General features: G+C 48.0%; 1 protein-coding gene across 1 annotated transcript in view; it reads left to right on the top strand.

The window, feature by feature from the left end:
- LOC148474191 (unconventional myosin-Ig-like) overlaps positions 1 to 25,859 on the top strand; it is a 320,570-nt gene that overhangs the window by 104,624 nt on the left and 190,087 nt on the right. Inside the window, exon 9 of the mRNA XM_088458971.1 lies at positions 68 to 181. Within this exon, the coding sequence (XP_088315097.1) occupies positions 68 to 181 (114 nt within the window). The remainder of the gene's footprint in view (positions 1 to 67; positions 182 to 25,859) is intronic.

Raw genomic sequence — 25,859 nt, 5'->3', positions numbered from 1 at the left:
TATGTATAGATTAGGGGTGTGGATGAGGGGTCTGTGCTATGTACTAATTATTTCTATCAACATCTAGATTAATCGCTTTAACAAATGTAAGGACAGAGCGTTGCTAATTACAGACCATCATCTCTACAAGCTGGAACCTAACAAGGAATACAAGGTTATCAAATCCACTCCACTCAGCATGGTGAGTACGTGTATATTATGTGTACGTATAGTGTTATTATGTATGTTATGTGTACGTATAGTGCTATTATGTATGTATAATGTATGATATTATGAATATTATATGTATTATATGCAGTGTTTGTCTTTATAATGTATGTTAAGTGTACATATAGTGTTATTATGTACAGTATGTTATGTGTACGTATAGTATTACTAACTTACTATGTATGTTATGTGTACATATAGTGTTACTATGTATGCTATGTGTACGTATAGAGTTATTATGTCTGTAATTGTATGTGTAATGTATGATGTTATGTATATTATATGTACATACACTGGTGGCCAAAATTGCAGACACATTTTGAAATTTGAATGTTTTTCAACTTCGAATGCTTATAAAAACTGTTACACTTCATGCAGTGCAAGGATTCATATATCAAATGAAAGGAAATTTAATGCTGAATTCAACACAGTAAGCAGAGGTCAAATATTTGCATTACAAGGGAAGTTATGCCATGAAAACAACACAGGGTGAAAATCCCTGTGTACTTATGATGTTACTGTCCTATCAGTATTTCGTTGGGTATCCTTTATTTTTCAAGACAGCAGCACAGCGATGTGTCATTGAGCCAACCAATGTTTGGAGCTCTTCCTTCTTAGGTTAACATTTTTACCTATACATTTTTTTTTTATGGTATGTGATTCACACACACATGATATAATGGGAACTACAACTATTATATATCACATGTAGTAGAGACCCATTAATACTAGGTGTGTTGACCATATATATACTAACATATACCTGTTGTGTGGGATTTAACCTTACAACTAAGAGACTCAGAACTACAACATATATATTTGTGTATACTGCATAGCTAACAAATATTCACTATAAGCATTGTATGGCAATACATAAGGATAAAGCATCTAAGTATAGGAAGAGAAGACATTGTATCAGTTTGGAAAACTGACTATACACAATATTAGTCACTGCATTGTTTGATACAATTTGGTACTTCCTTCTAGGAGCTGATGAAGGCATTAAACCTTAAGAAATAATTATTTGCAACATAAATAACAGAATAAACTATAATAAGTAATAAACCACTGTGCTACTAAACACTGATCATATTGAAACAATGACAAATTGACAACGGTTTTGTTTTGCATATTTTATTGTACACATTAATTTTCATCTCTTTTGCACAATTCTATCTTTTTATATTTCACCATCTTAGCAAATTTAATATAGTGAGATTTTAATGCATACCTATTAAAAATATTACATTTTAAATTACCAACGTGGGTCCCAGTGCACCCATTAAAGCTACTTACTTTTCCTCTGTCTATATGTGATTTGTATAGTGTACGGTGTCTTTATTGCTACATACGGAGTATGAACTAATAACAGCGATTTATTTTATACACGGATATACATTGTGTCCATATGCAGTGCGGCTGTTTTACACCAAGACACTATAAGGGGCTGATTCTGAGTTGGCATTGATAACACCATGTGGCACTGCCAGCGGGGGAGGGTTGGGGGGGCTGGCAGATGTAAGAAGTGAGCAAGCTGAAATGTAAATTGCAGTGTAAGAATAAAGCTGGCCAGCATTTGTGAGCTACATGTAGGAGCAGGCAGTATTTACCCCTCATGCACACGTAATAAAACATGCATTTGTCCCCCTTGCATTGCTCCCTACTCAGAATCAGCCCCTAAATCTGCCCCTATAGCAGGGCGTACAAGGTGGCAGCCCCTAAGTTGCCGTATAACTATTAGGGACAATTTTAGGGTCCAGCAACAATTTGTTTTTTGCCCACAAGCATTTCAGCGCATCCAGTGCACCAGAGCCCTCTACGTTACAGTACCATGGTCATTAATTATAACTGGAGGAAGTGTTTTAGCTACTAAACGTGAAATGATGATGATCGCAGCCACCTCGTGATTCCTAACGGCCCAGAAAAACAGTCACAGATGTAATACGTCCCATTCACCGGCTTCCCCCAAATGCATCCAGCATAATAGATTGATGTTTCCGCCATGGTCAGCAGGACGAGGAGCTGACAGCCGCAGCCTGTCCTAAAGGGGCCGTCACTGATTAGAGGGTTGGTGGGGAGAGTAACACGCAGCAGACACTCAGTAAGTGCCCTGTAAATAGCTCATTGATAATCACCTCAGTGTTCTGGCTGCATCATCTGAGGCTGCAGAATGGAATGGGTATGAAATACCGCTGGCCGCATGGAGCAGAGTGCGACGCAGCGGAAGCCCGACAGCGCTGGAAATCCCGATCGTGGATAGGTAAGTATCCACTAACCTAACCCCCCTAACCCTAACCCTCCTTAGGGGTACCTAACCCTAACTTCCCCCCCAAGTGCCTAACCCTAATCCCCCCTCTAAGTGCCTAACCCTAACCACCCCCTTCCCCGCTGCCTAAACCTAAGTCCCCCGGGGGGGTGCCTAACCCTAACCCTCCCTCCCCCTAGCCTAACCCTAACCCTCCCGGGGGGGTGCCTAACCCTAACCCTCCCTCCCCCTAGCCTAACCCTAACCCTCCCGGGGGGGTGCCTAACTCTAAGTCCCCCCTGGGAGCCCTAAACCTAACCCTCCCCCCCGCGGCTGTCCGCTCGCGGCGCCCGGTATCACTACGATCGTGATGCCGGGCGCCGGTCTCCCGGCATCGGGGAATTACGGGTGTCTACATCTAGACGCCCGGCATTTCACCCATGCTGGGATAAGACAGTCGGGAAGCCGGCTGCCGGTATATAGGCAGTCGGCTTCCAGATTGCTTCCCTGCAGAATGGACCCCTCTACTCCAGTGCAGCTCCGGAGACCTGATCTCTCACATTTACAGCTTTCAGCGTCTCGGGTCCTGAATCGGAATTGCATAGAGATCGGTGCAAATCCAGAGGACGTTCCTGGGCGATGACTGGGGAGGTGGCTATCAGCCGCAGGCATGTCGGGGGACTGTTGGTGTCAGGGACCACTGGCATTGGTGGCCATATACTGTCAGACATTCTGAGCATAGGGCTGCTGTACTTTCTGATGGTGCAGCCAATGTCCGATCGATGGTGCAGCTATTTGCGCACAGCGGCGGATTAGAGCCTCGGGCAGTGAGTGTCCCACTAGTAAGCTGCAGCATTTTTCAGTTGCGTCTGCGTCCACCTCTGAATAAGATCCTCAGGACCTATTTATAATGTAGTGCCGATTAGCCCTGATAATTAAGTATGCTTCTCGCCGTAAATTGTGGTGGTGGATACTAAAATACTGGAGTAATTCAATTCTACAAGGGGTGGTCGGGGACATCTGCGCCAAAAATCATCTGTCCCCACGATACCTACCACTGCTGACTGGAAGCGCTAAAAATAATAGGTGCAGAATTTTTCACTCTTGGGTCCGACCTGGCAGCGTTAGTGCACCAGCATGAACCGAGTTCACACATGCGCACTGCTGGAATGGACGCGGTGGGTGGAGTTTTCAGTGTTTGCTGGATATGGGTTGGCCACATCAGAGCAGTAACTAGACTTTTTGGTGCCCTGTGCCAGAGAGAGCATTGGCCCTCCCCCCAACCATTTTTTAAATAGGGACATAAGATAGTGCACCTGAGAAAGGGCCATGGCCTCATGGGGAAGGGCCAGGGAAGAGATAGGGGAGGCCAGGAGATGCTGGGGATAAATAGGGACATAATATAGCCCACCTGAGAGAGGGCCATGGGCTCATGGGGAAGGGCCAGGGAAGAGATAGGAGAGGCCAGGAGATGCTGGGGATAAATAGGGACATAATATAGTGCACCTGAGAGAGGGCCATGGCCTCATGGGGAAGGGCCAGGGAAGAGATAGGGGAGGCCAGGAGATGCTGGGGATAAATAGGGATATAATATAGTGCACCTGAGAGAGGGCCATGGCCTCATGGGGAAGGGCCAGGGAAGAGATAGGGGAGGCCAGGAGATGCTGGGGATAAATAGGGACATAATATAGTGCACCTGAGAGAGGGCCATGGCCTCATGGGGAAGGGCCAGGGAAGAGATAGGAGAGGCCAGGAGATGCTGGGGATAAATAGGGACATAATATATTGTACCTGAGAGAGGGCCATGGCCTCATGGGGAAGGGCCAGGGAAGAGATAGGGGAGGCCAGGAGATGCTGGGGATAAATAGGGACATAATATAGTGCACCTGGGAGAGGGCCATGGCCTCATGGGATAGGGCCAGGGAAGAGATAGGGGAGGCCAGGAGATGCTGGGGATAAATAGGGACATAATATATTGTACCTGAGAGAGGGCCATGGCCTCATGGGGAAGGGCCAGGGAAGAGATAGGGGAGGCCAGGAGATGCTGGGGATAAATAGGGACATAATATAGTGCACCTGGGAGAGGGCCATGGCCTCATGGGGAAGGGCCAGGGAAGAGATAGGGGAGGCCAGGAGATGCTGGGGATAAATAGGGACATAATATAGTGCACCTGAGAGAGGGCCATGGCCTCATGGGGAAGGGCCAGGGAAGAGATAGGGGAGGCCAGGAGATGCTGGGGATAAATAGGGACATAATATAGCGCACCTGAGAGAGGGCCATGGGCTCATGGGGAAGGGCCAGGGAAGAGATAGGAGAGGCCAGGAGATGCTGGGGATAAATAGGGACATAATATAGTGCACCTGAGAGAGGGCCATGGCCTCATGGGGAAGGGCCAGGGAAGAGATAGGGGAGGCCAGGAGATGCTGGGGATAAATAGGGATATAATATAGTGCACCTGAGAGAGGGCCATGGCCTCATGGGGAAGGGCTAGGGAAGAGATAGGAGAGGCCAGGAGATGCTGGGGATAAATAGGGATATAATATAGTGCACCTGAGAGAGGGCCATGGCCTCATGGGGAAGGGCCAGGGAAGAGATAGGAGAGGCCAGGAGATGCTGGGGATAAATAGGGACATAATATATTGTACCTGAGAGAGGGCCATGGCCTCATGGGGAAGGGCCAGGGAAGAGATAGGGGAGGCCAGGAGATGCTGGGGATAAATAGGGACATAATATAGTGCACCTGGGAGAGGGCCATGGCCTCATGGGGAAGGGCCAGGGAAGAGATAGGGGAGGCCAGGAGATGCTTGGGATAAATAGGGACATAATATAGTGCACCTGGGAGAGGGCCATGGCTCCATGGGGAAGGGCCAGGGAAGAGATAGGAGAGGCTAAACAGGAAAATTGGCAGGTCAAAACAGTGCCCCCTGCCCTGAGGTGCCCTGTGCCATGGCACTGGTCGGACCACCCTAGTTACGGCCCTGGGCCACTAATAGTGAAAGGGCCCATTGTTTAAAATATGCCTAAACGAGTGTTTCTACATGTGTCACAGGCCCCTCAGTGATCTTGAATAGGCCCCTCAGCCACAAAGCTTTATTAGGTATAATAGATGTTAATGCCCTGTGGACTGTGGTGATGCCAGTAGGCCGTGCCCACACACTGGTATTTATAGTACTTCGTCCCTTGGGGTTGGCAGCATTCCTGGTTCTCTCTATTACAGATGGGGAACAGGAAGCTGCCAGGGAGTCATGAAGATTAGATTTTGTGTTAGTAATTGGGACATTTAGATGAGGTGATCGGGACAGAAATTTGGGGTATGTGAAGGCGTATTTGATTTTCAGGGACACAGTGCAGCAGATAGGCATGAGATTCATCAAAGCACAGATGTAATATGTTATCTGGTAACATGTAACTTTACATATTCCCCAATAAAGCAGCTTGTTTTCTTTTCTTTTCCTGCACCCCAAAAAAGAAGTCCTATCAGTAGGGCCGGCACGGGTACCATCAGCCGCTCTGCACAGCAGGGAGGTGCTGCCGCCTTCTCCATTTGCCAGGGCGCCTGCTGATATTTTGTTACCAGAGGGCGCCCCCTGTCCCCTGGCGCTCACTCCTGAGCTTCTGCAGTGTGTGAAGGGATAGACGTCATCTCGCCCATAGTGCCAAGGACAAGGAGCTGTCAGACAGCAGTGGGCGATGTGCGATGTGTGTCATTATGTGTAAGGGGCACTATTACTGTGTGCATTGTATAAGGGACATTATTACTGTGTGCATTGTATAAGGGGCACTGTTACTGTGTGCATTGCATAAGGGGCACTATTACTGTGTGCATTTTATAAGGGACATTATTACTGTGTGCATTGTATAAGGGGCACTGTTACTGCGTGCATTGTATAAGGGGCACTACTACTGTGTGCATTGTATAAGGGGTACTATTACTGTGTGCATCGTATAAGGGGCACTATTACTGCGTGCATTGTATAAGGGGCACTATTACTGTGTGCATTGTATAAGGGGCACTATTACTGTGTGCATTGTATAAGGGGTACTATTACTGTGTGCATTGTATAAGGGGCACTGTTACTGTGTGCATTGTATAAGGGGCACTGTTACTGTGTGCATTGTATAAGGGGCACTATTACTGTGTGCATTGTATAAGGGGCACTATTACTGTGTGCATTGTATAAGGGGTACTATTACTGTGTGCATTGTATAAGGGGCACTGTTACTGTGTGCATTGTATAAGGGGCACTACTACTGCGTGCATTGTATAAGGGGCACTACTACTGCGTGCATTGTATAAGGGGCACTATTACTGCCTGCATTGTATAAGGGGCACTATTACTGCCTGCATTGTATAAGGGGCACTATTACTGCGTGCATTGTATAAGGGGCACTACTACTGCGTGCATTGTATAAGGGGCACTACTACTGCGTGCATTGTATAAGGGGCACTATTACTGTGTGCATTATATAAGGGGCACTATTACTGTGTGCATTATATAAGGGGCACTATTACTGTGTGCATTGTATAAGGGGCACTATTACTGTGTGCATTGTATAAGGGGCACTATTACTGTGTGCATTGTATAAGGGGCGCTACTACTGTGTGCATTGTATAAGGGGCGCTACTACTGCGTGCATTACATAAGGGGCGCTACTACTGCGTGCATTGTATAAGGGGCACTACTACTGTGTGCATTGTATAAGGGGCACTACTACTGTGTGCATTGTATAAGGGGCACTACTACTGTGTGCATTACATAAGGGGTGCTACTACTGTGTGCATTGCATAAGGGGTACTATTACTGTGTGCATCGTATAAGGGGCACTATTACTGTGTGCATTATATAAGGGGCACTACTACTGTGTGCATTGTATAAGGGGCATTATTACTGTGTGCATTGTATAAGGGGCATTATTACTGTGTGCATTGTATAAGGGGCATTATTACTGTGTGCATTGTATAAGGGGCACTACTACTGTGTGCATTACATAAGGGGTGCTACTACTGTGTGCATTGCATAAGGGGTGCTACTACTGTGTGCATTGCATAAGGGGTACTATTACTGTGTGCATCGTATAAGGGGCACTATTACTGTGTGCATTATATAAGGGGCACTACTACTGTGTGCATTGTATAAGGGGCATTATTACTGTGTGCATTGTATAAGGGGCATTATTACTGTGTGCATTGTATAAGGGGCACTACTACTGTGTGCATTGTATAAGGGGCACTACTACTGTGTGCAACTATAAATTTTGCCCCCCCATGCCAAAAAAGTTTCACGCGGCCCCCCCCTCAGCCTAATGATCAAACACACCCAAAGACTACATTTAAGGTGTGTGGTTACATGATACAGCAACGTGCCTTACACATTATGACACACTAAGGAATGCCCCTTACAATACATTATGCCACACCGGAATGCCCCTTACAACACATTATGCTACACAGCAATTCCCCTTACACATGCCACACAATAATGCCACTTATAACACATAATGACATACAGTAAAGCCCTTATAACAAATTTATGCCATGCTGTAATGCCCCTATTTCACAATATGCCACACTGTAATGCCACATACAACACATTATGCCACACAGTAATGCCACATACAACACATTATGCCACACAGTAATGCCCCTTACACATTATGCCACACAGTAATGCCCCTAATAGCACATTGTGTACACAGTAATGCCAAAAACACATTATGCCAAACAGTAATGCCCATTACATCCCACCCTGACAGATCTACTTCACCAACCCTCCTCTCTGCTCCTGCCAGTCTGTCACCTTAGCTCAAGACAGGTTGCACAGTTTTTATGTCCATGTAGAACCAGATTATTGAGAAGATAGTTTATAACCTGTAAACTGTGTGTATCAAGTTAGTGGCCCTTATACAGTGCCCCCCTGTAGTTGTGCCCCAAAATGCAATGCCCCCTATACTAGTGCCCCTTATGCAATGCCCCCTGTAATAGTGCCCCTTATGCAATGTCCCCTGTAGTAGTGCCCCCTATAGTTGTGCCCCATATGCAATGCCCCCTATACTAGTGCCCCTTATGCAATGCCCCCTGTAATAGTGCCCCTTATGCAATGCCCCCTGTAGTAGTGCCAATTATGTAGAGTCCCCTGTAATTGTGTCCATTAAAGTAGTGCCCCCTGTAGTTGTGCCCATATGCAGTGCCCCTTGTAGTTGTGCCCCTTCAAGTAGTGTCCCTTGTAGTTGTGCCCATTTTAGTAGTGCCCCCTGTAGTTGTGCCCATTTTAGTAGTGCCCCCTGTAGTTGTGCCCTATAGTTGCCCTCAGTAGTGAACCCCCTGTAGTTGCCCCTTGTAGTTGCCCACTGTAGTGAGCCCCCTGTAGTTGCCCCCAGTAGTGAGCCCCCTGTAGTTGCCCCCAGTAGTGAGCCCCATGTAGTTGCACCTAGTCGATGCCAATAGTGAGCCCCCTGTAGTTGCCCCCAGTAGTGAGCCCCCTGTGGTTGCCTCCAGTAGTGAGCCCCCTGTGGTTGCCCCCAGTAGTGAGCCCCCTGTGGTTGCCCCCAGTAGTGAGCCCCCTGTGGTTGCCCCCAGTAGTGAGCCCCCTGTGGTTGCCCCCAGGAGTGAGCCCCCTGTAGTTGCTCCCCCCCCCCCCCCCGCGCGCACACAAACACACACACACACACAAAAAAAACACTTATCTTTATCCCCGCTCCAGTGCTGCTGCCGTCCGTCCCCGGCGTCCGCTCCTCATGATGTCACTCCCATAGTGCCCTGCGGAACCCGGAAGACGGAGGGAGCTCCATCCTCCGGCTGCCGCCGGGGCGTTTGAATAGGAGCCGGGCACCCGCTGGTAACACACTCAGCGGGCGCCCGGCAGATGGAGGGTGCAGGGGGTGCACCCTTCCAGCATATTTCTGTACAGGGGAGAGTACCTTCAATTTCCCAGGATGCAGGAAAGGGTCCCAGGCTGCAGGGCTGAGTGCCAACCACTGGGGACCAGGAGTCTAGCTCCCAGCACTACCCCAGCTGCAGAGCTATGAGCTGCTGAACGCTGGGGACCGGGAGTCTAGCTCACGCTGCCCCAGCCCTAAGAGAGGACAGTAGCTGAGTGCTGGAGCCAGCGGGCACAGTGTTTCCCCTGGATAATGGGGGAGAGTGCCTATAAAGTCCTAGGCTGCAGGAAAGGGAGCCTGGGCACTGTGTGTGCTGCACAGTGCTGAGGACTGGGGGAGTAGTACTAGAATGGTTAAAGTCCCAGCACTGTAACTAGTGTCACAACTGCTTGTTTTAATGTATTAAAATAGATTTTGCTGTAAAGCACTGTAGCACCTTGTCATGTGAGCCTGATGCAGGGCTCCAGGCACAAAGTATATATAAATGTTTTAGAGTTCTGCAGATAATAAAAAAATGTTATTACAGCTTCCGGAAAAGGGGCATGTCCTTGCGGAACCCCCCCAATTCATCACGCTTTGAGGTGTGCCCAGCACTAACCGAGGTGCTGGGCTTCTCCCAAGCTCTACCCTCATGATGAATAATTGCCGAGCGCAGTAATGCCCTTTATAGCACATTATGCCACATGCAGTAATGCCTTTTAGAATACATTGTAGGAGCTGTTCTTTAGTAGTACCTGAGTATGTGTAGGAGCCCGTCTCTAGTGGTGAGTGGTACCTGGGTGTGTGTAGGAGCCCGACTCTAGTGGTGAGTGGTACCTGGGTGTGTGTAGGAGCCCGTCTCTAGTGGTGAGTGGTACCTGGGTATATGTAGAAGCCCGTCTCTAGTGGTGAGTGGTACCTGGGTGTGTGTAGGAGCCCGTCTCGAGAGGTGAGTGGTACCTGGGTGTGTGTAGGAGCCCGTCTCTAGTGGTGAGTGGTACCTGGGTGTGTGTAGGAGCCCGTCTCTAGTGGTGAGTGGTACCTGGGTGTGTGTAGGAGCCCATCTCTAGAGGTGAGTGGTACCTGGGTGTGTGTAGGAGCCCGTCTCTAGAGGTGAGTGGTACCTGGGTATATGTAGGAGCCTGTCTCTAGTGGTGAGTGGTACCTGGGTGTGTGTAGGAGCCCATCTCTAGTGGTGAGTGGTACCTGGGTGTGTGTAGGAGCCCGACTCTAGTGGTGAGTGGTACCTGGGTGTGTGTAGGAGCCCGTCTCTAGAGGTGAGTGGTACCTGAGTATGTGTAGGAGCCCGTCTCTAGTGGTGAGTGGTACCTGGGTATATGTAGGAGCCCGTCTCTAGTGGTGAGTGGTACCTGGGTGTGTGTAGGAGCCCGTCTCTAGTGGTGAGTGGTACCTGGGTGTGTGTAGGAGTCTGTCTCTAGTGGTGAGTGGTACCTGGGTGTGTGTAGGAGCCTGTCTCTAGTGGTGAGTGGTACCTGGGTGTGTGTAGGAGCCCGTCTCTAGTGGTGAGTGGTACCTGGGTGTGTGTAGGAGTCAGTCTCTAGTGGTGAGTGGTACCTGGGTGTGTGTAGGAGCCCGTCTCTAGTGGTGAGTGGTACCTGGGTGTGTGTAGGAGCCCGTCTCTAGTGGTGAGTGGTACCTGGGTGTGTGTAGGAGCCCATCTCTAGAGGTGAGTGGTACCTGGGTGTGTGTAGGAGCCCGTCTCTAGAGGTGAATGGTACCTGGGTATATGTAGGAGCCCGTCTCTAGTGGTGAGTGGTACCTGGGTATATGTAGGAGCCCGTCTCTAGTGGTGAGTGGTACCTGGGTATATGTAGGAGCCCGTCTCTAGTGGTGAGTGGTACCTGGGTGTGTGTAGGAGCCCATCTCTAGTGGTGAGTGGTACCTGGGTGTGTGTAGGAGCCCGTCTCTAGTGGTGAGTGGTACCTGGGTGTGTGTAGGAGCCCATCTCTAGAGGTGAGTGGTACCTGGGTATATGTAGGAGCCCGTCTCTAGTGGTGAGTGGTACCTGGGTGTGGAGGAGCCTGTCTCTAGTGGTGAGTGGTACCTGGGTGTGTGTAGGAGTCAGTCTCTAGTGGTGAGTGGTACCTGGGTGTGTGTAGGAGCCCATCTCTAGTGGTGAGTGGTACCTGGGTGTGTGTAGGAGCCCGTCTCTAGTGGTGAGTGGTACCTGGGTGTGTGTAGGAGCCCATCTCTAGAGGCGAGTGGTACCTGGGTGTGTGTAGGAGCCCATCTCTAGTGGTGAGTGGTACCTGGGTGTGTGTAGGAGCCCATCTCTAGAGGTGAGTGGTACCTGGGTATATGTAGGAGCCCGTCTTTAGTGGTGAGTGGTACCTGGGTGTGGAGGAGCCTGTCTCTAGTGGTGAGTGGTACCTGGGTGTGTGTAGGAGTCTGTCTCTAGAGGTGAGTGGTACCTGGGTGTGTGTAGGAGCCCGTCTCTAGTGGTGAGTGGTACCTGGGTGTGTGTAGGAGCCCGTCTCTAGTGGTGAGTGGTACCTGGGTGTGTGTAGGAGCCCATCTCTAGAGGTGAGTGGTACCTGGGTGTGTGTAGGAGCCCGTCTTTAGAGGTGAGTGGTACCTGGGTGTATGTAGGAGCCCGTCTCTAGTGGTGAGTGGTACCTGGGTGTGTGTAGGAGCCCATCTCTAGTGGTGAGTGGTACCTGGGTGTGTGTAGGAGCCCGACTCTAGTGGTGAGTGGTACCTGGGTGTGTGTAGGAGCCCGTCTCTAGAGGTGAGTGGTACCTGGGTATATGTAGGAGCCCGTCTCTAGTGGTGAGTGGTACCTGGGTATATGTAGGAGCCCGTCTCTAGTGGTGAGTGGTACCTGGGTATATGTAGGAGCCCGTCTCTAGAGGTGAGTGGTACCTGGGTATATGTAGGAGCCCGTCTCTAGTGGTGAGTGGTACCTGGGTGTGTGTAGGAGCCCGACTCTAGTGGTGAGTGGTACCTGGGTGTGTGTAGGAGCCCATCTCTAGAGGTGAGTGGTACCTGGGTGTGTGTAGGAGCCCGTCTCTAGAGGTGAGTGGTACCTGGGTATATGTAGGAGCCCGTCTCTAGTGGTGAGTGGTACCTGGGTATATGTAGGAGCCCGTCTCTAGTGGTGAGTGGTACCTGGGTATATGTAGGAGCCCGTCTCTAGTGGTGAGTGGTACCTGGGTGTGTGTAGGAGCCCGTCTCTAGTGGTGAGTGGTACCTGGGTGTGTGTAGGAGTCTGTCTCTAGTGGTGAGTGGTACCTGGGTGTGTGTAGGAGCCTGTCTCTAGTGGTGAGTGGTACCTGGATGTGTGTAGGAGCCCGTCTCTAGTGGTGAGTGGTACCTGGGTGTGTGTAGGAGCCCATCTCTAGTGGTGAGTGGTACCTGGGTGTGTGTAGGAGTCTGTCTCTAGAGGTGAGTGGTACCTGGGTGTGTGTAGGAGCCCATCTCTAGTGGTGAGTGGTACCTGGGTATATGTAGGAGCCCATCTCTAGTGGTTAGTGGTACCTGGGTGTGTGTACGAGCCCGTCTCTAGTGGTGAGTGGTACCTGGGTGTGTGTAGGAGCCCATCTCTAGTGGTGAGTGGTACCTGGGTGTGTGTAGGAGCCCATCTCTAGTGGTGAGTGGTACCTGGGTGTGTGTAGGAGCCCATCTCTAGTGGTGATTGGTATCTGGGAATGTGGAGGAGTCTGTCTCCAGTAGAAAAAGGTATAGAGGTAGGTGGCGAAGCCTGCCTCCAGTGGTGAGTGGTACCTGGGTATGTGGAGGAGCCTACTGCCTCAGTGATAAGGTGTACATTGGTTATCTTGCCCCCAGTGAAAATGGCTACAGGTGTATATGGATGTTGCTGAGCCTGCCTCCATTACTTGCTCCCCCTTGACCAACACCCTAATACCAGAAGCAGTTACATCCCCCCTTAGACCAGCAGCAACACCCCCTCCTTTTCATCAGCAGCAGTTGCACACTCCCCACCTTACCAACACCCCAGCACCTGCAGCACACTCTCCCCCTTACCAACACCCCAGCAACACACTCCCCCCCTTACCAACACCCCAGCACCTGCAGCACACCCCCCCTTACCAACACCCCAGCAACACACTCCCCCCCTTACCAACACCCCAGCACCTGCAACACACTCCCCCCCTAACACCCCAGCAACACACTCCCCCCCTTAGCAACACCCCAGCACCTGCAGCACACCCCCCTTACTAACACCCCAGCACCTGCAGCACACTCCACTCCCTTACCAACACCCCAGCAGCACACTCCCCCCCCTTACCAAGACCCCAGCAGCACACCCCCCCTTACCAAAACCCCAGCACCTGCAGCACACTCCACTCCCTTAACACCTTAGTTGCACACTCCCCCCCACCCTTACCAACACCCCAGCTGCACACTCCCCCCACCTTACCAACACGCCTGCTGCACACTCCCCCCCTTACCAACACCCCAGTTGCACACTACCCCCCACCCTTATCAACACCCCGGCTGCACACTCCCCCCCCCCCTTACCAACACCCCTGCTGCACATTTCCTCCCCCTTACCAACACCCCTGCTGCACACTCCCCCCCCCTTACCAACATCCCAGCAGCTCACTCCCCCCCTTACCAACACCCCAACAATACACACCACCCCTTAACACCCCAGCAGCACACTCCCTCCCCTTACCAACACCCCAGCAGCACACTCCCTCCCCTTACCAACACCCCAGCAGTACACTCTCCCCCTTACCAACACCCCAGCAGCACACTCCCTCCCCTTACAAACAACCATGCTGCACACTCCCCCCCTTACCAACACCCCTGCTGCACACTCCCCTCCTTTCCAACACCCTAGTTGCACACTCCCCCCCCACCCTTACCAACACCCCAGCTGCACACTCCCCCCACCTTACCAACACTCCTGCTGCACACTCCCCCCCTTGCCAACACCCCTGTTGCACATTCCCCCCCTTACCAACACCCCAGTTGCACACTCCCCCCCACCCTTACCAACACCCCGGCTGCACACTCCCCACCTTACCAACACCACTGCTGCACACTCCCCCCCCTTACCAACACCCCTGCTGCACACTCCACCCGTAACCAACACCCCAGCACCTGCAGTACACTCCACTCCCTTACCAACACCCCAGCTGCACATTCCCTCCACTTACCAACACCCCAACAGCACACTCCCCCCTTACCAACACCCCAGCACCTGCAGTACACTCCACTCCCTTACCAACACTCCGGCTGCACACTCCCTCCACTTACCAAGACCCCAGCAGCACACTCCCCCCCTTACCAACACCCCAGCTGCACATTCCCCCCCCACACCCTTACCAACACCCCAGTTGCACACTCCCCCCCACCCTTACCAACACCCCAGCAGCACACTCCCCCCCTTACCAACACCTCAGCAGCACCCCCCCCTTACCAACACCCCAGCAGCACACTCAAACCCCCCCCCCTACACTAGTTAAGAAAAAATCCTTACCTGATGCTGGTCTTCCCCTTCCTATCCGAGTAGGCTGTGTAGTCTGTTCTGCTGTCATCGTCCCATACCCTTCCTTGTTGCAAGCAGCCATGCCCGGGCGGTAAGCTCCCAGAGCACTGAGAAGCAGGGTTGATGCTAGATCCTATGTGCAGAAAGGCTCTCTGTGACGTATCAACCACGTGACCGCTGCAGGAGGGCTGGACCGCTCCTGTGTTACTATCCATGTGGGCATAGAGGGGGAATAAATATTTGTGGCGAGCGTAGCGAGCCACCTTGCCCAAAGTGTGGTGAGCGTAGCGAGCCCACGAGGGGACACTTTTGGTCCCCTGGTAGCATCTCCGCCCCTCTCCCTTTCATGCCGGGTTACGTGGGTGTGACATCACAGATCCATTAGAGCTCTCTAGTCTAGACCTAACCCTGAGAGCAGAGCTCAAGGAGGCGGAGCTTCTTAAGCTCAGCCTACGAGATTCCAAGTCTGCTGCTGCCGCTATACAAATCAGGCCGCTAGTAGTAGCAGCAGCTGCCCGGCTGCCAGCAATTATAATGAAAAAAAAAAAAAAAGACTGAAAATGACAGGGGGGCTCAGCAGCGCCCTCTAGTTTGCCAGCCCTGTTAGCCCGCCCCTAGAACCGTCCCTGATTACACTTAACTCTTCCCTGGTGGTCTAGGGAGATCTAGAGTCCTCTATGGGGTGCTGGTTCCCCCAGTCCCTCTCTCATGGAACTGGAATAACTTCCCCTGCAGCCTCATGACTCAAAGTGAGATCAGGAGGTGCAGGGAGAGCTGGTCAGCACGCACAGCCAGCTAATTGTTTCACTGGCACTCCAAAGAGCCAGGAGACTGCTGCCTGGGGATCTTGTCTCCCTGTCCGTGGAGCCCAAATTCGGCCAGAGAAGGTGATATGGTCCCTCAGCAGAGTCCTAGATATGTCTTGGGGGGAACCCTGCTCCACGCTAGACTTGTCGGCACTTGGCGGTTACCTGTCCAGGTGGTCTTGAGCAAAAAGGAGTGGCCACTCCCCCCCTGTCCTTTAGGGACAATGTTAAATGTGTCTATGCACACACTTGATTTTTTTAAGGACCCAGGGCGGGCATAACCCTGTGGTATTGTGTGTTAGCCCTGAGGGTGTATCCTCTAACCATCCAGAGAGGATTGTACTTCTGTGACAACATCTATGCTGTGATTGTTCCAAGCTCCTTTAGCTCCCGACTGTCATATCCCGGCGAGGGTGAAATGACCGGCGTCTAGATGTAGACACCGCTAATTTTACCGACACCGGGAGACTGGCGCACGGCATCCCGATCGTAGTGATGCCGGGCGCCGCTGCAGACAGCCGCGGGGGGGGAGGGTTGGGTTTAGGGTTCCGGGGGGGGACTTAGGGTAAGGCACCCCACGCGGGAGGTTAGAGTTAGGCTAGGGGGAGGGAGGGTTAGGGTTAGGTACATCCCCGGGGGACTTAGGTTTAGGCGGCGGGGACGGGTGAGTTAGGTTTAGGCACTTAGAGGGAGGATTAGGGTTAGGCACTAGGGGGGAAGGTTAGGGTTAGGCACCCTAAAGGAGGGTTAGGGGTTTAGATTTAGGTTAGTGTATACTTACCTTAGACAATCAGAATTTCCTCCTCTGCCGGCCTCCTGGTGTCGGGTTTCCAAACGCCGGCCAGGGGACCGCCGGTAATTCGTATGTACTATGGACTAGTCTACACTGAGTAGCTGGCAGAGGGTTAACGCTTGGTTAACCCTCTGCCAGCTACTCAGTGTAGACTAGTCCATAGTGAGAGACCAGTGGGAATTAGACGACACCAGCCAGGAGATGTTGCAGCTGCAGCGTGCCCACACATACCCAGAACTGGGCGGTTACAGGTTCCTGTGTTGGAGCCTGGTGGTGTCAGCAAGTTACCCGCTCACTGCGCAGTGACTGTTACTGATGGGGAGAGGGAATTCCTGGGAGTGGTACAGTAAGCTGAGGGACGAGTAACCACTCTCTGCTCTATCAGTGACAAAGATCTGTGATCGCCTGGCAGAGCAAGGTTATCCGGTCACCAGAGGAGTAGCGTGTAGCCAGGGTGCCCGGGGCACGTGCGTGCAATGGCGCTCCCCACCCTCAAGTGTTCCAGAGAAGAGGCGGGTCCATATGGGATTAAAGTAAAGAGAAGTAAAAATAAAGATATGGCGCAGCCCCCTGTAGTGGTGCCCATATGCAATGCCCCCTGTGGTGGTGCCCATATGCAATGCCCCCTGTAGTGGTGCCCATATGCAATGCTCGGTGTTGTTGGGGGTGCCCATATGCAATGCCCCATGTAGTGGTGCCCATATGCAATGCCCTCTGTTGTTCTGTTGTGGTGCCTATATCCAATGCCCTTTGTTGTGCCCATATGCAATGCCCCCTGTAATGATCCCCCTATGCAGTGCCCCTTATACAGTGCCCCCAGTAGTTGCCCACCCTGTGCAGTGCCTATAGTGCCCCTAGTAGTAAGCCCCTTATATAGTGCCCCCAGTAGTGGTACCCCCTATGCAGTGCCCCCAGTAGTGGTACTCTCTTTGCAGTGCCCCTTATATAGTGCCCCGAGTAGTAGTCCCCCCCATGCAGTGCCCCCAATAGTGGTAAACCTTATGCAGTGCCCCAGTTGTAGTCCCCCCCTATGCAGTACCCCCAGTATTGCCCTTTATATAGAGCCCCCAGCAGTGGTCCCCCGATGCAGTGCCCCCAGTGGTAGTCACCCCCATATGCAGTGCCCCTAGTAGTAGTCTCCCCCTATGCAGTGCCCTTAGTAGTAGTCCCCCCTATGCAGTGCCCCTACTAGTAGTCCCCCCCTTGTAGTGTCCCTAGTAGTCCCCCCCTTGTAGTGTCCATAGTAGTAGCCCCCCCTTGTAGTGTCCCTAGTAATAGATCCCCCCTTGTAGTGCCCCTAGTAGTCCCCACCCTTGTAGTGCCCCTAGTAGTAGTCCCCCCCTTGTAGTGTCCCTAGTAGTAGTCCCCTCTCGTAGTGTCCCTAGTAGTAGTCCCCCCCTTGTAGTGTCCCTAGTAGTAGAGTAGTAGTCCCCCCTTGTAGTGTCCCTAGTACTAGATCCCCCCTTGTAGTGTCCCTAGTAGTAGTCCCCCCTCGTAGTGTCCCTAGTAGTAGTCCCCCCCTTGTAGTGTCCCTAGTAGTAGTCCCCTCTCGTAGTGTCCCTAGTAGTAGTCCCCACCTTGTAGTGTCCCTAGTAGTAGTCCCACTTGTAGTGTCCCTAGTAGTAGAGTAGTAGTCCCCCCTTGTAGTGTCCCTAGTAGTAGTCCCCCCTTGTAGTGTCCCTAGTAGTAGATCCCCCTTGTAGTGCCCTTAGTAGTCCCCACCTTGTAGTGTCCCTAGTATTAGTCCCCCCCTGTATTGTCCCAAGTAGTAGTCCCCCCTTGTAGTCCCCCCAGTGGAGGCCCCCCTATGCAGTGCTCCCAGTAGTTGCCACCCCCCTTGTAGACACACGTAATTAAAAAAAAAAAAAACACTTACGTGAATTCCCGCTGCCGCTGCCGCCATCGCCATCCGCTCCTCCTTCTTTCCTCCCGGGCCGGGCCGCTCTGCATTATGACGTCTCTCCCATTACCCACTGCTGGAGCCGGAAGATGGAGCTCATGAGTGAGCTCCGGCAGTGGGCACAGCAGCCAATGAGAGTCTGACAGACTCTCATTGACTACTAATTAAAACAAACACACAGCTGCCGGCGGCTGTGTGTTTGTCACTGTGTAGTGCTGACTGAACTCCATCTGGTCAGCGCTACACGCGGAGCGAGGTCATCTGGTCACAGATAATGGCCTGGCGGAGCGAGGTCATCCGGTCACAGATAATGGCCTGGCGGAGCGAGGTCATCCGGTCACAGATAATGGCCTGGCGGAGCGAGGTCATCCGGTCACAGATAATGGCCTGGCGGAGCGAGGTCATCAAGTCACTGAGAGGCCAATTTATTACTGTAATTTCCCCCCCAAATCATGGACCTCTCCTGATTTACAATATCCTTAGAACCATTTCTTATTTATGGTGTTAGAGTTGGCACAGCCAAGTGTTGTGTAATGCGCTGTCACCTGTGCTGTGTGACGCTCTGTCACCTGTATTGTGTGACGCGCTGTCACCTGTGTTGTGTGACGCACTGTCACCTGTGCTGTGTGATGCGCTGTCACCTGTGCTGTGTGATGCGCTGTCACCTGTGCTGTGTGATGCGCTGTGTGAAGCGCTGTCACCTGTGTTGAGTGAATTGCTGTCACCTGTGCTGTGTGATGCGCTGTCACCTGTGCTGTGTGATGCGCTGCGTGAATCACTCACCTGTGCTGTGTGATGCGCTGCGTGAATCGCGGTCACCTGTGCTGTGTGATGCGCTGCGTGAATCGCTGTCACCTGTGCTGCGTGAATCGCTTCACCTGTGCGGCGTGAATCGCTGTCACCTGTGCTGCTTGACGCCCTATCACCTATGTTGCGTGAATCGCTGTCACCTGTGCTGCGTGAATCGCTGTCACCTGTGCTGCGTGACGCCCTCTCACCTGTGCTGCGTGACGCCCTCTCACCTGTGCTGCGTGACGCCCTGTCACCTGTGCTGCGTGACGCCCTGTCACCTGTGCTGCGTGACGCCCTGTCACCTGTGCTGCGTGACGCCCTGTCACCTGTGCTGCGTGACGCCCTGTCACCTGTGCTGCGTGACGCCCTGTCACCTGTGCTGCTTGACGCCCTGTCACCTGTGCTGCGTGACGCCCTGTCACCTGTGCTGCGTGACACAGATGAGAGGTGAGCGGCTCAGGCACCAGCAGAGTGTTAGTGTAGAGAAGGGAGCGACCTGACAAAGCCCCCTCCCCAGTAATGCAGTCACTAATGATCTGCTCAGCAGAAGTCAGCCCCCCACCCTTCCTCATGCTCCCTGTCAGTGGGTGATGCCAGGTGCCTGAGAGAGGGAATTTGCTGCTTTGTAATTCCCCTGATAGCAGGACCTAATAATCCCAGACATAATGGATTCTCTGGCTTCCATTGCAGACGGCTATTCCTCAATTATGCATCTGATTACAGGATGGAAGAAACCCCCCTTCCTCCCCTCCGTCTTCTGGGAAAAGGACTTTTTGTTAAAATTATGTAAATGTGACATGAAGAAGAAAAGTGGAAACAAGAAAATCTCTTTTTTATTTAATCAAAGCCGTTCTGTAACCTAATTGTGTGTAGTCGCCTTTCCACTGAGGCGCAATCCAGCTGTAAGAGTCCGACTGAGCCCCAACAATCTCCCACAGGAGGCGAATAATAAGGGGTTCTCCTGTATACAGCAATTCTGCACTACAGAGGCAGCGTCATCTCCTAATTAATACAGTGTGTCTTTTATATACCGATATCTATATTATATATATATATATATATATATATATATATATATATATGTATGCGTGTCTATATACAGTATATTTATATATTAGAGTGTGCGTGAATGTGTGCGCCTATGTATATATTAGAGTGTGCGTGTATATATACAATATATTTATATATTAGAGTGTGCTGGTATGTGTGCGCCTATGTATATATTAGAGTGTGCTGGTATGTGTGCGTCTATGTATATATTAGAGTGTGCTTTTATGTGTGCCTATGTATATATACATATTTAAGGCTGACAGAACTCAATAAGGAATCACATGAACACAAAACACGATGATGTTACCGTGATCACATAATGAGATGTACCGAGCACATTTATTATTAGCACTGTATAGTAATATATAATGGCTGCGTGTACATTCTGGTTACTGTGATCACATAATGAGATGTACCGAGCACATTTATTATTAGCACTGTATAGTAATATATAATGGCTGCGTGTACATTCTGGTTACTGTGATCACATAATGAGATGTACCGAGCACATTTATTATTAGCAATGTATAGTAATATATAATGGCTGCGTGTGTATTCTGGTTACTGTGATCACATAATGACATGTACCGAGCACATTTATTATTAGCACTGTATAGTAATATATAATGGCTGCGTGTACATTCTGGTTACTGTGATCACATAATGAGATGTACCGAGCACATTTATTATTAGCACTGTATAGTAATATATAATGGCTGCGTGTACATTCTGGTTACTGTGATCACATAATGATATGTACAGAGCACATGTATTATTAGCACTGTATAGTAATATATAATGGCTGCGTGTACATTCTGGTTACTGTGATCACATAATGAGATGTACCGAGCACATTTATTATTAGCAATGTATAGTAATATATAATGGCTGCGTGTACATTCTGGTTACTGTGATCACATAATGAGATGTACCGAGCACATTTATTATTAGCACTGTATAGTAATATATAATGGCTGCGTGTACATTCTGGTTACTGTGATCACATAATGATATGTACCGAGCACATTTATTATTAGCAATGTATAGTAATATATAATGGCTGCGTGTACATTCTGGTTACTGTGATCACATAATGAGATGTACCGAGCACATGTATTATTAGCACTGTATAGTAATATATAATGGCTGCGTGTGTATTCTGGTTACTGTGATCACATAATGAGATGTACCGAGCACATGTATTATTAGCACTGTATAGTAATATATAATGGCTGCGTGTGCATTCTGGTTACTGTGATCACATAATGAGATGTACCGAGCACATTTATTATTAGCACTGTATAGTAATATATAATGGCTGCGTGTACATTCTGGTTACTGTGATCACATAATGAGATGTACCGAGCACATGTATTATTAGCACTGTATAGTAATATATAATGGCTGCGTGTACATTCTGGTTACTGTGATCACATAATGACATGTACCGAGCACATTTATTATTAGCACTGTATAGTAATATATAATGGCTGCGTGTACATTCTGGTTACTGTGATCACATAATGAGATGTACCGAGCACATGTATTATTAGCACTGTATAGTAATATATAATGGCTGCGTGTGCATTCTGGTTACTGTGATCACATAATGACATGTACCGAGCACATTTATTATTAGCACTGTATAGTAATATATAATGGCTGCGTGTGTATTCTGGTTACTGTGATCACATAATGAGATGTACCGAGCACATTTATTATTAGCACTGTATAGTAATATATAATGGCTGCGTGTGTATTCTGGTTACTGTGATCACATAATGAGATGTACCGAGCACATGTATTATTAGCACTGTATAGTAATATATAATGGCTGCGTGTGTATTCTGGTTACTGTGATCACATAATGAGATGTACCGAGCACATTTATTATTAGCACTGTATAGTAATATATAATGGCTGCGTGTACATTCTGGTTACTGTGATCACATAATGACATGTACCGAGCACATTTATTATTAGCACTGTATAGTAATATATAATGGCTGCGTGTGTATTCTGGTTACTGTGATCACATAATGATATGTACCGAGCACATTTATTATTAGCACTGTATAGTAATATATAATGGCTGCGTGTACATTCTGGTTACTGTGATCACATAATGAGATGTACCGAGCATATGTATTATTAGCACTGTATAGTAATATATAATGGCTGCGTGTGTATTCTGGTTACTGTGATCACATAATGAGATGTACCGAGCACATTTATTATTAGCACTGTATAGTAATATATAATGGCTGCGTGTACATTCTGGTTACTGTGATCACATAATGAGATGTACCGAGCACATTTATTATTAGCAATGTATAGTAATATATAATGGCTGCGTGTGCATTCTGGTTACTGTGATCACATAATGAGATGTACCGAGCACATGTATTATTAGCACTGTATAGTAATATATAATGGCTGCGTGTGCATTCTGGTTACCGTCATCACATAATGAGATGTACCGAGCACATTTATTATTAGCACTGTATAGTAATATATAATGGCTGCGTGTACATTCTGGTTACTGTGATCACATAATGAGATGTACCGAGCACATTTATTATTAGCACTGTATAGTAATATATAATGGCTGCGTGTGCATTCTGGTTACTGTGATCACATAATGAGATGTACAGAGCACATTTATTATTAGCAATGTATAGTAATATATAATGGCTGCGTGTACATTCTGGTTACTGTGATCACATAATGAGATGTACCGAGCACATTTATTATTAGCACTGTATAGTAATATATAATGGCTGCGTGTGCATTCTGGTTACTGTGATCACATAATGAGATGTACCGAGCACATGTATTATTAGCACTGTATAGTAATATATAATGGCTGCGTGTGCATTCTGGTTACCGTCATCACATAATGAGATGTACCGAGCACATTTATTATTAGCACTGTATAGTAATATATAATGGCTGCGTGTACATTCTGGTTACTGTGATCACATAATGAGATGTACCGAGCACATTTATTATTAGCACTGTATAGTAATATATAATGGCTGCGTGTACATTCTGGTTACTGTGATCACATAATGAGATGTACCGAGCACATTTATTATTAGCACTGTATAGTAATATATAATGGCTGCGTGTACATTCTGGTTACTGTGATCACATAATGAGATGTACAGAGCACATTTATTATTAGCAATGTATAGTAATATATAATGGCTGCGTGTACATTCTGGTTACTGTGATCACATAATGAGATGTACCGAGCACATTTATTATTAGCAATGTATAGTAATATATAATGGCTGCGTCTACATTCTGGTTACTGTGATCACATAATGAGATGTACCGAGCACATTTATTATTAGCACTGTATAGTAATATATAATGGCTGCGTGTACATTCTGGTTACTGTGATCACATAATGAGATGTACCGAGCACATGTATTATTAGCACTGTATAGTAATATATAATGGCTGCGTGTACATTCTGGTTACTGTGATCACATAATGAGATGTACCGAGCACATTTATTATTAGCACTGTATAGTAATATATAATGGCTGCGTGTGCATTCTGGTTACTGTGATCACATAATGAGATGTACCGAGCACATTTATTATTAGCACTGTATAGTAATATATAATGGCTGCGTGTACATTCTGGTTACTGTGATCACATAATGAGATGTACCGAGCACATTTATTATTAGCACTGTATAGTAATATATAATGGCTGCGTGTACATTCTGGTTACTGTGATCACATAATGAGATGTACCGAGCACATTTATTATTAGCACTGTATAGTAATATATAATGGCTGCGTGTGTATTCTGGTTACTGTGATCACATAATGAGATGTACCGAGCACATTTATTATTAGCAATGTATAGTAATATATAATGGCTGCGTGTACATTCTAGTTACTGTGATCACATAATGAGATGTACCGAGCACATGTATTATTAGCAATGTATAGTAATATATAATGGCTGCGTGTGCATTCTGGTTACTGTGATCACATAATGAGATGTACCGAGCACATTTATTATTAGCACTGTATAGTAATATATAATGGCTGCGTGTACATTCTGGTTACTGTGATCACATAATGAGATGTACCGAGCACATTTATTATTAGCACTGTATAGTAATATATAATGGCTGCGTGTGCATTCTGGTTACTGTGATCACATAATGAGATGTACCGAGCACATTTATTATTAGCACTGTATAGTAATATATAATGGCTGCGTGTGCATTCTGGTTACTGTGATCACATAATGACATGTACCGAGCACATTTATTATTAGCAATGTATAGTAATATATAATGGCTGCGTGTACATTCTGGTTACTGTGATCACATAATGACATGTACCGAGCACATTTATTATTAGCAATGTATAGTAATATATAATGGCTGCGTGTGCATTCTGGTTACTGTGATCACATAATGAGATGTACCGAGCACATTTATTATTAGCACTGTATAGTAATATATAATGGCAGCGTGTACATTCTGGTTACTGTGATCACATAATGAGATGTACCGAGCACATGTATTATTAGCACTGTATAGTAATATATAATGGCTGCGTGTGCATTCTGGTTACTGTGATCACATAATGATATGTACCGAGCACATTTATTGTTAGCACTGTATAGTAATATAGAATGGCAGCGTGTACATTCTGGTTACTGTGATCACATAATGACATGTACCGAGCACATTTATTATTAGCACTGTATAGTAATATATAATGGCTGCGTGTACATTCTGGTTACTGTGATCACATAATGATATGTACCGAGCACATTTATTATTAGCAATGTATAGTAATATATAATGGCTGCGTGTACATTCTGGTTACTGTGATCACATAATGAGATGTACCGAGCACATTTATTATTAGCACTGTATAGTAATATATAATGGCTGCGTGTACATTCTGGTTACTGTGATCACATAATGATATGTACCGAGCACATTTATTATTAATACTGTATAGTAATATATAATGGCTGCGTGTGCATTCTGGTTACTGTGATCACATAATGATATGTACCGAGCACATTTATTATTAATACTGTATAGTAATATATAATGGCTGCGTGTGTATTCTGGTTACTGTCATCACATAATTAGATGTACCGAGCACATTTATTATTAATACTGTATAGTAATATATAATGGCTGCGTGTGCATTCTGGTTACTGTGATCACATAATGAGATGTACCGAGCACATGTATTATTAGCACTGTATAGTAATATATAATGGCTGCGTGTGCATTCTGGTTACTGTGATCACATAATGACATGTACCGAGCACATTTATTATTAGCACTGTATAGTAATATATAATGGCTGCGTGTGTATTCTGGTTACTGTGATCACATAATGAGATGTACCGAGCACATTTATTATTAGCACTGTATAGTAATATATAATGGCTGCGTGTGTATTCTGGTTACTGTGATCACATAATGAGATGTACCGAGCACATGTATTATTAGCACTGTATAGTAATATATAATGGCTGCGTGTGTATTCTGGTTACTGTGATCACATAATGAGATGTACCGAGCACATTTATTATTAGCACTGTATAGTAATATATAATGGCTGCGTGTACATTCTGGTTACTGTGATCACATAATGACATGTACCGAGCACATTTATTATTAGCACTGTATAGTAATATATAATGGCTGCGTGTGTATTCTGGTTACTGT

This window comes from Taudactylus pleione, unplaced genomic scaffold (genome assembly GCF_031769625.1).
Source record: "Taudactylus pleione unplaced genomic scaffold, aTauple2 ptg000883l, whole genome shotgun sequence".
Lineage (NCBI taxonomy): Eukaryota > Metazoa > Chordata > Amphibia > Anura > Myobatrachidae > Taudactylus > Taudactylus pleione.
This window is presented reverse-complemented; position numbering and strand designations above follow the sequence as displayed.